This window comes from Melospiza georgiana, chromosome 7 (assembly GCF_028018845.1).
Source record: "Melospiza georgiana isolate bMelGeo1 chromosome 7, bMelGeo1.pri, whole genome shotgun sequence".
NCBI lineage: Eukaryota > Metazoa > Chordata > Aves > Passeriformes > Passerellidae > Melospiza > Melospiza georgiana.
Genome location: NC_080436.1, coordinates 34609330 through 34626238, shown reverse-complemented (window position 1 = coordinate 34626238; position 16909 = coordinate 34609330). Strand labels below are relative to the sequence as shown.

The 16909-nt window shown below is 37.5% G+C and overlaps 1 protein-coding gene across 1 annotated transcript in view; it reads left to right on the top strand.

Moving 5' to 3' along the window:
• The window catches only part of DARS1 (aspartyl-tRNA synthetase 1), a 36436-nt gene that overhangs the window by 19033 nt on the left and 494 nt on the right, over positions 1–16909 (top strand). The window contains exons 6-15 of the mRNA XM_058028128.1: positions 787–867; positions 1374–1433; positions 9287–9398; positions 11180–11314; positions 12138–12285; positions 13188–13334; positions 14340–14382; positions 15022–15102; positions 15593–15704; positions 16098–16169. Coding sequence (XP_057884111.1) covers positions 787–867; positions 1374–1433; positions 9287–9398; positions 11180–11314; positions 12138–12285; positions 13188–13334; positions 14340–14382; positions 15022–15102; positions 15593–15704; positions 16098–16169 — 991 coding nt within the window. The remainder of the gene's footprint in view (positions 1–786; positions 868–1373; positions 1434–9286; positions 9399–11179; positions 11315–12137; positions 12286–13187; positions 13335–14339; positions 14383–15021; positions 15103–15592; positions 15705–16097; positions 16170–16909) is intronic.

The window sequence follows — 16909 nt, the reverse complement described above, 5'->3', positions numbered from 1 at the left end:
GCTGTAGGGCTGGAGGAAGTGTAACTTTATAATTTGTTTAAATAGAAAGCATATTTAAACCTTTATGTAATATCCTTTACTTCTGAAGGTTTTTAACCAAACTGTATGCCTACAATACAGCTGAAACCCAGTCACCCCAGGACTGGAGCACAATGGCTATTATAGCAGTGAGGTAAATCTTAGCTAACAGCACTGGGGAAAATCTGCAGATTTTGAAGAAACATGTTTTAATATGTGTGCAGATTATTCCATGCTTGATTTTTCTGAAAGAACATCAAATTCACTGCTCCTCTAGGAGCAATACTAGACCATAAAGCACAGCAAGGTGGTTTTCATTCTCTGATTGTATTTTAGTTATCTCATACATTTTTGAATCTGAAATAGCTCTTTTTCAGCTGTATTCAGATGATAAGTAAATGATACATTAACAAGGAGAAGAACGGGATGATCTTGCTGGAATCAGAAACTAAAGCTCAGTGAAATCTGGCATATTCAGAGCTGGCATTCATGCCAAAAGGCTTGTCCCTCAAGCTGTTTGAACTTGCTCAATTTGATGCTTCTCAGAAGAAAAAAAGATACTTCAAATCTAAGGGAAAGCAAGAACTAAGCACTTCAGTATTGTCATGAGAATGCACAGTGTATCTCAAGTAGTGGAATACAATGACAGCCTTAGAGCCAGTAGCCTATGCAAACACTGTTTCAAGACTCTGCTAGAAATATCCTTTTGTAAATGACACCTCCTTTTGAGCAGAGCCTCATGCTATTTCTGTTCTCTCTCAATTTCAGATCTATGTGATCAGCTCAGCTGAGCCCCGGCTGCCCTTACAGCTGGATGATGCTGTTCGCCCAGAAGTGGAAGGAGAGGAGGTGAAAACTTTGCATCCTCAAATGCTTTTTATTGTCTTTGTAGCTGAACAAAAGCACGAAAGCCAAGCAACTTCCTTAATGCGGTGATTCTGGGGGTTTGATGGGTTTGCATTTTACTTCCTTTGTGCCATCCAGAACTGTGTTCAACATCTCTATGGCTTTGATGTCTGCTGAACTGCAGAAGAAGGTCAAAACCAGAGGGTTCCCAATCGTGTGTGTGTGTCTGATGCATCCTCATAGTTGGGTTCTGCCTGTGACCTCTGGGAGAAGTTACACCTTGAACTTTTCTGTGCTGCCAGTTTGCTCTGTATTCTTTCTAGAATGATCTAGATGTTCAGCTGAACATAGAAATTACCCTTTGCTTTTAGCCAGAGGGTGTTTTTCTCCATTGATGTTGTTTTTTTGAAGTTTTGGTTTTGTTTTATTTTTTGGATGTTTTGTTTTATTTTTTGGATGTTTTATTTTTTGTGTGTGTATTCACTATGTGCTTTTGTGCAACTGTTTAGGATGGAAGAGCTACTGTAAACCAAGATACACGACTGGACAACAGAATCATTGATCTAAGGGTAAGGAACATGCAGTGCTGCAGGCTTGCCTGCAAGTGTTTATTCTTCATAGTTCTAATCCACAAAGCAGTAAAAGTCATGGATTTGATGGAATTTTATTGTTGGCCAGAAGAAAAACAAACAATATGTTTTTGTGGTTTTGTGTGGTATTGTAAAAGCACAGGATTTTTGAATCCTAAATGTTTGCCTTTACTAACATTAACTAAAGAACATATATTGGCAGTTCAAAGGCAAACATTGATGATTTGACATGTGGCTGTGCACATCTGGGCTGTTTAGCTGCAAAAGTGAAAGGTGACTGAATAGGGACAATTTAGAGACAACATTTTTTCTCAGATGTAGTTTTTGTTATCCAAAACCTGTAAAGAGTTTGAAGTATAAGATGGAAGTTCTGAGTTTTAACAGACAGTTGAGGTGCTGTAGTGCATGCCTTGCCAGAGAAATTGTACTAGGCCACGATACCAATCTCATTCTCTTTGTTGTTTCCACAGCATTCATGTCTTTTCCTTTTTTTTCCTGAAACACTTTCTTTATCCAGGTCATGGAGACCCAGCCTGTGAATTCATAAACTTCCCATATATTTACCATTTCTAATGAGCAGCAAAATACTCTCTACTAAATTACTTACAGAACGTAATTCTTTTTTAATTAAACAGCAGCTAACACTTAAGTGTGTAACTAATTTAAGCATTACTGACTTGAGGCATCTTGGCCTTTTCCTAGGCTTTTTAGCCATCTTAGGCTCTCCACAATAAAATTTTAATCAACATTGAATGAAGACTAAACTTGGCTGATTTTTTTTGATACCTAGTACTGCCTTCAGAGTTCTTGATAATGGCAGTTTCTTAGTAAATCAATCTTTGCACCTGAGAAATGAAACAAAAACGTCATTTATTGGAAAATTTGGAAAAGTTCTGGCACTGAGAGACTTACAGCTTTTCAACAGCTGATGTCCTTATTTCAGCAACTAAAACTACTTGTGTCAATTGTTTTACTTGTACCAAAGTTAATTGGCTTTCACTTGACCTTATGTACCACACTGAATAACTTCAGTCTGTGGTTACTTTTCAGGGTACTCAGTATCTCATCATATTGGTCTCTTAATCTGTCTTAAATTAAGTTTTAATGAAAGGAATTCTATATTAATGATTGAAAGTGAAAATCATGTGAAGGATCATCAGCTTATGGTGGTACTAAGTGTGCTGAATTGAAGGGGACAAATCTGGGATGCTTGAACTGCAAGCTTTACTTGAACATCTGGTGATGAATAAAAATAACCAACAGCACTCCAGAGAAACCTAAGAAAATCCATTATATTGAAGAAACACCTGTATAATAAACTGAAAGGAGCCATGAGGCCCAAAGAGAACAGAGAAATTATACAAAGGGAAATAGCTTTTAAAAATGCTGGGTGAAAAATGGCTTGGAGGCATCCTTGGCTGTAATGCAGTTGAGGGCATCTGCAGAGCAAAGCCAAAGAAGGTAAATAGTAATGGAAAAAGAAGGAAGACTCAAGCCAGAATGAACACAAGAGATGGAATGGAAAGGGCTGGGCTAAAGTTCTGCCCCTGTGCACATCCAGTGGTTCAGCATGACCATCCCAATGCTTCTGAAATATCTTTGTCAGTACAGCCAAAGGGCATTAGTGGTCAGTATTCTGCCTGCAGGGTGCAACTGCTGACATAAATGGGTGTTGCTGTAACCTCTTCTGTGTCCCAACCACTGTTGGGACACCTTTTCTTCAGCAATGTCTGGCACCTTGTTTTGAGCTCTGAACCTTAACTCTGTGTTAAGAAGCTGTTTTTCCCCTTAGCTCCAGCAGCTGCTGCAGTGTGGTGCTAAGCACCTGTTTGATGCTGAACAGCAATTCAGGTTAGCTTTTCACAGAATTGGTGATAGGATGGAATGCCAGATCTCAGTACTGCAGTGCCTGTGTCTCATCCTCTGCATAGACCTGTGGCTGGGTGTGATCTGGCCACAGCTTGCCCAGGATTAGGCTTGGGTATCTGTCTTGGCCTTCCTCCTGTGCACAGGAAAAGTTTCTGTCTCAGACTGTGTCACACACTGTGTCTTTTCTGTTGCACCTTTCATGATATGTTTCAGAACAAAAGCAGATTCTAAATATGATATTTTAATCTGTTTTTTTTTAAAGAGAGTGCTGTATAAGCAGAAAAGATATTTAATGAAGAAAGGGGGAATTTCAGTGAGAACACATGCACATATATATATATATATATATATATATATATATATGTGCATCCTAAGCACTGGATGTAGTGGAATCACAAGAGTAGGAATACAAAGAAACCCAGAAAGTAGTAATTGATTTTCAGTGATTTGGTTCCATAGATTGGAACTACTGGAGTACAAATGAGGCTTCAAAGAGCCTTTAGTGTTTCAAATGCACTGCATAAGTAGGCATGTTCTAAGGAGGATTGCATACATGATGTGTTATCTGAAACCATTGTTCCCCCAGCGGTTCCTTCTAGGAAAACCATATCATGGGCAACAGGGAAAAATTTTAACAGAATGGTTCTAATGGAGATGCTGTGATATCTGTTCCTACAAGTGTGGGAGGAAGTCCAGCCACTGCTAAATGTATCATCTAGTTCTGATTTCCTCAGGGCCCCAGTTTTTTAAGGAAGACAGAAGTCACTGAACATCAAAAATAGGGATGCTGTTATTTTGAGAAAGATTTACCAGACTAAATGCATAGATCTTGGTTGGGCTGAGGCTAAAAAAAGTTGTTTGTATGCAACTAAAGTAATTTTTGTCCATTTAAACACAGTTTTTAAGGTAGTTAAGTAATTAGCTAATTTTAAATAGTGATTGACAAAGGAGTTAACTGGATAGGGCCAAGTCACAATGAAATGGAGCTGGGAAACTCAGTTAATTGCATGAATGAAAAAACCTGGACTTCTGAAAATAGCATCACTCCATCCAGCTATAATGTATACCAAAGAAGGTTTGATTATCATGCAATACAAGGAGTGTAATTAATAATAAGGAAATTACATGAATTGAGATGAAAGATGCAAAGTATGTTGCAAAGATTGCAAGACTTCCACTCTTGTGTACATGTGGAAATAGACTGAGTATTGCAGTGAATCATTACCAGTCTTGCATTTTGTTTGCTGACAAAGGTCCCTCAAAAGTGTCTCATAGTTCAGTTTTTTTAAGATTGGGGGTGGAAAGTACTTAAATGCCAAGATGCCAGGCTACTGCTGTAGTTGTTACTGTGAGGTATGGAGAGAAAATTGTGATTATTTAGGGGTAAGGGGATTGGAAAATTATTTCTAAAGAATGATTACTGGAGAAGAATGAACCTGTTCGTGGTGGGTTAACTCATGAAATACAGATCACACCCTTGGAGTAGAAAACTTGGGGTTTTAGAGAGAAGAGAGCTGATAAGAAAGAGAAGTCCTGTATGGACTAAATTTTCTTTCACGTAACCATGGGTGACTGTGAGGAAACCACTGTTGACCCAACTATTTATTTTTCCCAATGGTTTAATGGAAGTCAAACCACTTGATCATAGGGATGTTTGATTTACCATTCACTTACCACAACAGTTAAAAATGGTAGAGAGAGCACTGACTGTGTTTTTAAATCTTTACTTTTCTGCTATTCTTAAGTTTCACTGAAGTATTCAGTACTGTGTAGGCTTCCTGTGTCTGTCTAAAGACCTGCAGAAACTGTATTTCATGAAGTTCTGTGGTACATCAAAAGTAATGAAGAATAGACCAGTGAAACACTGGTTCTTGTAGTTTGCTTCTTAAAAATACCAATTCAAGTTCCTCCAGTTTTACATTATTTCTTCCACTGGTCTTTTCTTCATTATTTGTTTTAAATAATGTAAAACAAATAATGAAGAAAAGACCAGTGGAAGAAACACTAATTCTTGGGTTTTACTTCTCAGTTTGTCTGTGAAAAAGTCTGAAGAAAGAAACAACCCAGATGCACCCAGGTTTATGGTGGACCTGACTGATGTCCTTGCTCTGGTTTATTTTTTGTGCTCTTCAGGACTTTTATCTCAACAGTGTCTGTCCAAATGTGACTTAAATGTTATGCCTTTTTGCAGTCCTGTTGCTACAATTGTGTCTGCTATTGCCCAGCTCATTGAGACCAAAGCAAAGCCTTTTTAGGGTCAATATTACCCTGGTTTTGTTGCTCAGGGTAGAGCATTAACATTAAACTGTGTCTTTAGTAGTTTATGGGTGTCACACTGTGTATGTGATAATCCAGCTGTACACTGATCTTAATGCACTTTCTTTCCAAATGCTCAATTACTTCAAGCTTGATTTGATTGTGTTGGATTCAATTTCCTCATTGCAAAAGGTGTGTTTTTCCTGACTGAATCCAAGCTGTAATGAAAAAGCAAATGTAGATTTTCTTGTGGGCAGTGATTTGGCAGAGTGTACATACACAGTCCCAGTCATTTAGACTACAAACTTCATGTTTATATATTCTTGTACTATAAGTAATTCTGAAATTTGAATATAAGTTGACTTCAGTCACATTTGGGTTAAAAAAAATGTTATTTAAGATAAATTCTGTTTCCTAGCAAAACCTTCTCTTGTCCTAGATACAGTGGAGGAATTGCAAAATTAGTTACATTATTTAAAATAATTTATTATTACTTAGAAGAATATAGATTACATTATTTAGCCAGCTTTGTATCTGTGGTTGTTCTTGGTGGAAGATAGGTAGCTACAGCAGGCAAACAGAAAAGCAAAAATGAGGGGAGAGCAGAACAAATTCTGCTGATGTGAAAGTAAAAAGAAAGTTCACAACTTCTCATGTCTGTGTGTCGGTCTCACCTCTCTGAGATGATCATGGTGGTGTGAACTGCCCTCAATTCCACTGAAAAACATTTGGCAGCACACGTGGCTGTTGTTCTGGCACTGCAAATTGTGCCAGATGAAAAGTGATTATTGTTTTTTAAGCTTACAGTGCTCAGTGTTATCATTAATGTCTTCTTTCATGGCATCTGAATAATAAACACACAGGTGAAATGAAAGTGAAGTTATAACTGAAACTCTTACTTCAGCATTGTTCCCTGAACTTTTTTCTGCTGTCTGTAACAAAGGTAATTATTGAAAATAATGAGGTTTTCTGTATAATTAACTTTGCAGACCAAGTTAAAACATTAATACTGTTAACTGCAATAGCATTTAATTATCATAAATTTGTTTCTGTTTCTGGTTAATTCTTGAAGCAATATTGACTATCTTTGCCATAGTCTTAGATAAGATGGTTTGTCAGTACATATGTGGGAAGGTTCCTATTGGAGTAAACACTACTCAAGAAGAATGCCATGGCAAAATCTTATTTTAAGGCAAAGGTAGAAATCAATTAATTTTGACAGCTGTCTCTGTCCTTAGTTTGCTGTATTGTACCTAGGTGTGGAAGCTCAGATTGTGACTGTGTTACTTACCATTGTAGAAACATGGCTATATATACCAGCATCTCAGTTACTGAATTATTTTCTTCAAATGAATTTGTTCTCTTTGTGTTCTGAACATCACACCAGTGAAAAGAATGTTATTAAATTGGAAAAGTTTTTTCTTCATAGTGGCACATAAAACTTCTGAGGTCATTGATTTGACTCCACTGCAAATTGTCAGATGCAGTTCTTTAGGAGTTACCTCAGATGTCTTGTGGGTCTGTTTAATTCTTACAAGGAGGCTGCAGTATCACAAATTCCCAACAGTTACCCATGTTGGCACTCTCTGAATGAATGGACACTGAAACTCAGCCACCTTTGGTGAAAGAAGAGTGGTCTTGTCAGATCTAATTTGAGGTATGGAGAATTGCTGCTTGTTCTTGGTCTGCAGTTAAATAAAAGCTTCAGTGTCCAATTCTGTGAATTTGGCTGCTTTCATAAATGCTGTTTCTAAGCCTAACTTACCATTATAGATGGCTTAGGAAGACAGAATTCTTGTCCTGCATCCTCACAAAGGACAGGAGGAGTTACTGCCTGACCAACCTTTGTTACTGGAGAGCTGTGTTGGGTATTGGCTGGCTGTGTTCCTGTGCACAGTTTTAGCTCACACCATGTAATTGCTTTCAGACTGGATTTAGCAACCAGTTTTCTTTTTTTCCTGGGACTGTTTGACTTACTACTGCAGCCTCACCTGCTCTGGCAAGGAAGTGCTGTTGGTTCACACCAAGGGTGGAAGAGGCATTGTTTCTATGCTGCTTTATGTTAATGTTAATTAACATAATTATGTTAATATTAATCTTCTCTCTTAGCAATTTTAGATGTGTCTAGTTCATCAAAAACTTTATTGCGAAACTCAAATGTGACTTAAAGGTGTCAGCTCTTTCACCTTTCAAGTAGGAGATGGTTAAGAAGAAAAACTCCCTTTGAATCATCCTGGTACTTGGATGTAACAATGCCAAAGTATGCCCATAACTCAGGCAGAGTCTTGCCATATGTCTTGTGCTGGGAGACCAATGTGAGAAAGGTGAAAAACTCTTAGGGTACTTTTGTAACTGCTGCTCTAAACCTCATTTCCTTCATTTGGAAAATTTGAGTAGTGGCTGTGGTCTGTCAGACTAGTGGTTTATCAGACAGTGAGAACTGCTATTATTTACTAGTCTCAACCACTTACCCACATGAGCTATTTCATTGGTCAGCTAAATAACTGCAAACAGCTGCAGATCTGCAGTGTTCCTGCAGCTTTCTCTTTGGGTCTCTTGGCAAAGGGATGTCTTTATCTTGCAGAGATGATGGCTGTAGCTTTATTTCAGCTGTTCTACTGACTGTCTGTCTAAATGTGGCTGCTTATATAATATGTTTTGGTTGGGGGTTTTTTGTTTTGTGGTTTGCTAGAGGAGTCATGTGAAAAAGCCCACAAGGCCTTTCTTACCCTGACTGAGGAGCTGGGTGCTGTTCAGAAAGAGAGGTAAACAGTGTTGTGACGAAGGTTGTCGTAAAGAACCGTTCTCTTGCTCGTTTGCAGGAACTTGTTGGGTTTTTTTGAACCCTTTTAGGTTGCTCACTGTCACGTTTGAGATGCTGAAAGCACAAAATCAGATATGGCTTCAGTGCTGACACCTTGCAGTCTTTGCAACAGTCAGTCACTAAGGTGGTTGTTTTACTCTGTATGCCAAAAGTGTTCCTGGAATGTTTAGTGCAGGTATTTGCTAACCCAGATGAGCAGCTCAATTGTGTCACGTGCATAAACAAAAAAATTATCAATTCATTAAATCTACTTCTGTTTTCAGCTAAATTTACTTTTAAAGTAAGGTAAAAAAAAGACAGAAGAACTGCAGTTCATATCAACAGGTGTTATCTGGGCTGCTTAACTGTTGGAAATGTAGACCTTGGGGTTTGGATGGTTTTGTGTCAGTGCTGTACATGGCTAACATGTGGCTGTGTTTTTACATGAAAAACATTGTATTTGGTAGTCTTTAACAGACAGACATTTCTACCTTATGTAAGTTATTAATGGCTTTTAGTCATGTACTGTGTTGTGCAGCTGTTCTAGTTCCGTGTGCTGAAAGCCTTTTAATAAATTTACTACTTTTATTCAATTTCTTACTGTAAAACCTGTATTTGCAGAAGCACATCTCATAAATCAGGGGTTTTTTTTAAATACAGAATTGACCATAGTGCCTCATTTATAACTGAATATGCTATAAATTGAAATTAATAATTTCTCTGGCTTCCTTTCCTGTTTCCTTCTGTGTATCAGACAATTATGGATTCACACTTCTCACTGTTTAGGCAGATACAATAATTAGGTATTCCTGAGGGAAGGAATTCATCCTTCCAGCTGTCCAGAAGAAGTAATAGAGTCAGGAAAAACTAACATAGAATTCATTATTTTATCTTCTTCTTGTAGACCTCCACTAGTCAGGCAATCTTCTGCCTTCAGTCTGGTATTTGTCAGCTTTTCCGAGAAACTCTTATTCGCAAGGGATTTGTGGAAATTCAGACTCCCAAAATCATTTCAGGTATTGTATATGTGATCCAGCAGCTGCAGGTGTGCTTCTTTTGTAGTTGCTCAATGTACCTATCTGACAAAAATTTAATAAGTTTTTATTTAAAAAACATAAATTTTCTTTCTAGCCTAGATGCAACATAGCAAACGTCAGGTGTCAGAGTTGGTCTTTTACTTTTTTCCTGACTTAGGCTGTTAAAGGAATGACAAGAAAAAATATATATATACACCTGATTTATGTAGTTTGCAATGCATATGAATGTTTAGTTCTGATCATATGCATTATTCTTCAGATCAGTGTTCTCAGTGTTGAGCACTGCCCGTTCCATTCTCAGTATTAAAAAAACCCAGTCTAATTTAGATTAAAAGTATATTCCATCATAAAGATGTTGCAACAAACACGTGGTATAAAATATGATGCCATTATATGGCACAATTTGTCACTTCTTTAGCAATTAGAATGTGGTAGATCTTTTTCTTTTTGGAAATGTGGAATAACAGCTTCAGCCTTAAAGTCTGAAATGTAGATACTGTTTCTAGTTCTCTTGATTTGCTGTATTGTTTTCAGAAGTCCAATGGCTTGATTTACTGATGGAGGTTTTCCTTCCATCTTATTGGTGCTCTTTGAGGTTTTGTTGATGCCACTAAGATACATGGCATAGAAAATCAGAGCAGAACACTTGTGTTACTGTGTTATTATATGTACATTCACAAAGTGCATGTCTTGCTTACAGAATTTATGCTTCTGTATATTTTGGAAGACATCTCTTGATTGAGATAAAAAATGAGCCTTTTTAAAAAATGCATGTAAGCAGCTGTTCTTTCAGCATGAAAAGTGTCATTGAACTAGAAGATTGGATGACTTTTTCCCTATAGAGATAGTTATATAGCATAAAGTGCTAGAAGGCTTCCAAGTAGTTTTGTAGGACCTCTGAGGAAGTGTGCAGGGTCCCATTGGAAGCAAGCAAGCATCCCATTGTTTGGATGACCCCATATGTTGTAAAATTAACTAAGTTAAGTCAATTCAATCATTACTAAACTTCCAGTTTAAACATCATAAAAGTTTTAAGATTTGAAGTTTTTAAAAGTTACCTGTATGAGGCCACTGCACCTCTCATGTCACACACTGGGAATTGGCAAGGTGAAGTGATGCAGTTTGGGTAGGTGCTTTGCAGTAAGGGAAATGCATGTGGTCCTTGTTCCTGTAGCTGTCCATGAAAATTGCCTCAAACTGAGAAAAAGCTTTATAGCTTTGGCTCGTGCCCTCTGGTAAATCTAGGATTGACTGTGAGAGATATTTGTGCCTCCAGTTAGAGAGGATGGTCCTGGCAAAACAGGATAGCACTTGGTTCACTGCAGTGAACCCCTGGCAGCCTGAGCCACTGTCACAGAAATGCCATTTGACATGACATTGGCCTGAGCCAATGTCACACAAGAGCCATTTCCACAGAAATGTGGGGGTGCAGGTAGATGTGTTAGTGCAGGTATGTGTTCTCTGCTGTTCTCATTCTAAGGTGAAGGTCGGCTGAAACAGGAACATTTTAAGCTGCCCCAGCTAAATTTGCAGAAATTCAAGGCAAGGTGTGACTCTCCTGAGCTGCAAAATTTACCTTGGCATGAATGGATGGATGCAAATATATCTTATTCCTCTAGTATGTTTTGAAGAAAAATCTTTTTCTGATCTTTAAAGACCAATAATCTATCATTCTACCTCTAATTGATTTTTTGCATTTTTATTTTAACAACTGCTTCATTTTATTTCAATAATTCCTTACAAAAGCACTTGCTTTCTAGCTGCCAGTGAAGGAGGAGCCAATGTGTTTACTGTATCCTACTTCAAAACCAGTGCCTACCTGGCTCAGTCCCCACAGCTGTACAAGCAGATGTGTATTTGTGCTGACTTTGAAAAGGTTTTCTGCGTCGGGCCAGGTAAGAAAAGTTTGGGTTTATGCAACGTGTGAAGTGTGCCCTGGTTTTAGCAGGTGGTACAAGTAAGATAACACACACACACACACACACATACAAAAGCTTTGAATAGTTTCACTTGGTGTTGTTTCATTTGCCAAACCAAATTTCAGTTGAGGCAACTGATGACAGTAAAGTTGACATAGGAGTTGCTGTACATGTACTGAACAGCATTACTGAGAACAAGCTTACTTGTTATTGTCAGTAAATACTAAAAAAGGAATGATTTCCAGTGCCATGCTCTCTTTCTTAAATGCTGATAGGACATGGCCTCTTTAAGTGGTAATACCATAGTTTTCTTTGAAGACCTCAAGTGGTTTAAAGATACCTAACCTCTAAATGCTGAAAACAAGTCAATAACAATGTATAAAACAAAACAAAACAAAAGTTCCAGGTAATTCAGAAGGTCAAATTTCTTGTTAATTGCTGACAGATGAGTCATGGTTTGTGGGAAGATGTGTTTATATTAGACTCATGTACCTATCCCAGAACACATACACTGTACAAGGCCATTTCCTCTGAAAAAGGCAGTTTTCAAATCTGAAAGTTCTTGTGTGCTTGAAAGCTTGTCTGTTTTTTCCACTCAAGTTTGTCCATCTAAGCAGAGATCCTGCCTCTCAGTGGGTAGTGTCTGTACCACAGCTGCAGTAATGCTGTCACTGTTACAGAGGGTGCTCTGAGGCTGCTAGTTATATTTGTGTCTTTCTAATCCAAATGATGATTTTTATTTTTCCAACTGAAATGATAATTTCAGGTCAATTAGAATTTCTGTTGTTTAATTTTACAGTATTTAGAGCTGAGGACTCCAATACACACAGACACCTGACAGAGTTTGTTGGTCTGGATATTGAAATGGCTTTCAATTATCACTATCATGAAGTGGTAGATGAGATTGCAGATACCATGGTGCAGATATTCAAAGGGCTTCAGGAAAGGTAATAAAAGCATTTCCTTCTTTTAATGAGTAACTTTCTTTGTTTGACATCTCTTGCATTGTGGAATGAAGTACACCACTCTTTTGTCCTCACTTTACCAGATGATCATTGGTAATCTGGTTTACAACAAACTTCAAAACATATTTTGGCTTTGCTCTTACTTTGTGCCTGACTTCTAAGGTTCACTGAAGCCATAGGCCAGTAAACTACTTTTAGCATCTCCTGGAGCATGCTGGCTTGCACTAAGAAACTTGCTGTCTGCTGTTGAAAGGAGTTCCTAAGATAATTGATCCATCCTTAATTTAAAATGTCCTTCTTTTTTTGCCACTACTGGTAGATTATTCTGTTTCAAAACTCATTTTAATATTTACTATATAAGAAATAATCAAAGTGATTAGACCAGCCTGCATTTGTTCCATGATAACAGCAAGGATTATTTTCCATTATTCACAGTCTAACTCATTAAAAAGTCAGGCTAGAAGTTTAGAAGTGGTGTCCATTTGCTTACAAATTAGACTGTTTTGCCAGCAGATATGCAAATCTTTGTCTGTCCAGAAGGAAATTTCTTGTATATATTTGAATATTACTCAAATCAAAAAAGAACCCCAGTAAATACTACACATCTAAGGAGTAATTTCAGTGTCTTTACTGTGAAAATTTGACCGAGTTGATTATTTCTTACAAGAGGGATTGAACAGAAGTAATAGTAAAATATTAGCATCAGTGAAGTAGATGCATTAACTTTGTTGAGACAATTCATTACAGAATTTCTCCTCAAGTGGTTTTAATACAATTTCTACGTTGCAAGAGGGACCTCTAGTGGCAAAATCACAAAATCATTACTAGGTGCAAGTCCTTGACTGTTTGGTAATTGGCTTCTGTTCTTGTTTCTTTGTCTGTAGATTCCAGACTGAAATTCAGACAGTGAGCAAACAGTTCCCGTGTGAGCCGTTTAAGTTTTTGGAGCCAACTCTGAGGCTGGAATACCGTGAAGGTGTGGCCATGCTCCGGGAGGCCGGTGTGGAGATGGGTGATGAGGAGGATCTCAGGTACTTGGCAGGATGGAACTGTGTCACTCTTGGCAAAGTGGCAGTGAAGTGTCAGTTTTGTACTGAGCACCTGACAGCCCACAATGAGGAGCCACAGCTTTTAGAGGAATAAACAGCACTTCTGTGCAGACCTCTTGACAAGTAAATGAGTGGATGTGAAAATAATCCTTTCTTTTAACACAGACTATAGGTACAAACTCTGAAATCTGACAGAAAATAACTGACAACATAAAGTGAGAACAACTTGAACCTTCTAAGGAAGAGAAGTGTTTGTTTGTCCAGAAATTGCAGTCCTTCATGTGAATTGTCACATGTCTTTGAATAGGATTAAACAAAAAGATGCTCCTGCTTTAAGGTCTTTCTTTTAAGTAACACCTTTCCATTTCTTCTTTCCACCTCTCAGGAAAACGATTAGACAATCTTCATGAATTCCCATTGATTTACTGAGAGATGGTTTAATTAGCAGTTTATATATAAACTTTACTAAAGACATTTAATGAATTAAAACATTTCTGTTCTTCTCCATAATATAACCAGTACCATTAAGGTCCTAAAATTTGTGATTTTAAGTAAAATGATCTGTGCACCAAATAAAGTTTCCATCATAAGAGTTTGATGGAGGAAAATCATTTCTTCAATGAGTGTTCATGTGGTTCTCACTTACTGTGTCATATACAAGATGTATGGCAATAGGAAATAGAGTGCACAGTTCTTTAGTAATCTGAATATGGTAACTAGGAAGAAGTTACATTGAGAGCAAAAATATTTTTAGGTGTCAGTTAATTTGTGGGATTTCTAGGACCAATGCCAAGTATTTAGAAACAAATAAATATAATTTATTTTGCAATTTCTGTGTGCACAACCCAAACCAGTCAGAAACAACTACTAGATTTTCTAAGGGTCAGGGTGCAGCAGATCTGTAGCTTGTAGTCTTTTGGACTTTGTGAAGTATATCATCAGTACAAGTTCAAATTACTTCATTTTAATGATGATAATCTTTTTCAGCACTCCTAATGAAAAGCTCCTGGGACGCCTGGTAAAGGAAAAGGTAACAATTATTTTAGAGTAAATAAATTTTTCACTGACTCTGAAACCTGATACTGTGCAGTCATAGGGTTGATGTAAATATCTATATGTAAACAGTACCTCAGGACATGCACAAGTTGTGAAGAGTTGGTGATCACCATTTTTTAATTGACTGCATTTCCATTTTGGTGCTGTGTATTTCATCTACCATCAGTTTTGTCTTTGTCATTAATAAGCAGATTCAAACTATTTTCAATCTTTTATATTTATTTCTATCATATGTTGTACTGAGGACACCAAACAGGCTAGTATGTTCCAAAGCCCCTTCTTAGGAGACTTTCAAAAAAAATGCAAACCCAATTCTAACAAAATCTATAGGAGGAGATGAGACCTTTTGGGGGAAAAACCCCACATTGTGTTACAGCAAAATGTGTTACAGCAACACATTTTAATGTTCAGCATTTGTAAGTTTACACTAGAAATAGTATTGAAAAACTCAGAAAGAATGCACCACTTTTATTGATAACTTAGACAATATTGTGGGAAGCTATTGGGAAATTTGTTTTAATTTATTTCAAAGATGCATTGGTTCTGTCTTTCTCTTGTAATTTGTTTTTTATGTAGTCTTCTCTTGTACTAACTATTCTGAATTATTATTCAGTATGACACAGACTTCTACATTCTTGACAAATATCCTCTTGCTGTGAGGCCTTTTTATACAATGCCAGACCCAGCCAACCCTGTAAGTAAAATTCCTTGTTGTTCTCAATTATTTTTTTTTCTTTATTTTTTTAGTTTAAATTATTCCATGTAGCAATAACTTGACAATACAGATAAAGTGTATTAATTTGACCACAAAATCATTGAATGGTGTAGGTTGGAAGGGACCTTAAAGATCATTTAGTTCCAGCCTTGCTGTAATTAAAATTGTGATAACAAGGTCAGGTCAGGGTTACATGACTTGTCAAATGTTTTCAGTTACTCTTCACTGGTGCAAAGATACTGCAGAGAAATGAGCAAAAATTGGGAGAGCTTTATGAAGAGATCTTCATGGTCAAACACTGCTGCCATCACTGAAAAGTGACAAAAATATTCTTCCGGACAGCAGACACTTTAGGCAAAAATTGGCTTTTTTAACAGCTTTGGATATCAGAAAATTAAGTTATTAAGAGGTAAATATTTGCAAACTATGGAACTGTAGGTAGGAAATAAACTCCTTTTTGTGTTTCCAGAAAACCTCTAACTCGTATGACATGTTCATGAGAGGGGAAGAGATCTTGTCTGGAGCTCAGAGAATTCATGACCCCCAGCTGCTGACAGAAAGAGCCAAGCATCATGGCATTGGTAACAAGCAATTTAAAAGAACATAAGTCCTGACTTGATTTGTGTCCTTTAGAGGAAGAATTAGGGACAGAATTTGTTACATGAGTGGTAAAATCAGAGTTTTGTTTCATTCTTACTGTTAATCCATCTAATTCTGTTTAACCATCTGGAGCGAGGTATGAGGAAACTACTGGATCTTTCAGCAACACCTTGTTGATTAGTTATTAATAAAATTATATGATAAAACTGTTACAGTCATAAATTCTAGATAGCTCTGGACAATTTACATGTTCAATGAGTAAAATCCCACTGTTAGTTTGTAATTTTTTTGTTGTTCTTTTAGTCCTGCATTCACTTGTCTATTTGGCTTGGGGTTCATTAAGCAGGTGAGAAACCAATATTTTTCTTTTCTAGATTTGGAGAAAATCAAGGCTTACATTGACTCCTTTCGGTTTGGTGCACCTCCACACGCAGGTGGTGGAATAGGTGAGTATCTGGTTTTGTTTAGCCTGAGCTTAACTTAAACTGCTCAGTCCCAAGCAGAGCTCAGTATACAATTCTGAGTAGTGACCTTGTTAGTACACCATTTGTGGGGCTGTTTATCCTGGAGAATTTAAAGAGAGAAGTTCAAATTTAAAGATTGTCATAAAATAAGTAGGCAAAATACTGATGGCACAGTCTGGTGAGTTTTAAAAAAAGGTGATCACAAGAAAAAGTGATTACTAGCCAGGCAGAGCACTTTCAAATTTGACCTCTGAGGAAAATTTAAGGAAGCAAGAAGATAGTGTATTATGTATGGAATTATCAAAGTCACCATCATACCAGCAGCCACTGGTCTCTGTGTATTTGATGAAGGTGTTTTGCAGTGAGGAGAAATATGTGATTGCTTCTTCATCTGTTTGGGATCATGCAACATGTGCAGGTAATCCAGAATAATTTAGGGCAGTCAGAATAACATCAAGGAAGCTGAAGCTGCATCTTTTCTTCAGAGTAGATGGTCCTCATGGCAAAATACCCACCAAACAGGAGATGCCATGAGAATTAGCACTGGGTTCAAGCTGTTCCAGGTGGAAACCTTAACCCAGGATCTGTGTGGAAAAACAAGTGTGCATCTGGGTTCCACCAGATGGCTGGGTTCCATCTGGGTTCCATCGTGGCTGGGGTGCTTATAGCCCCGAGGATGAGGAAGTGCCTGCCTGATGGGCTGTGTGGGGCTGGCTCCAGCT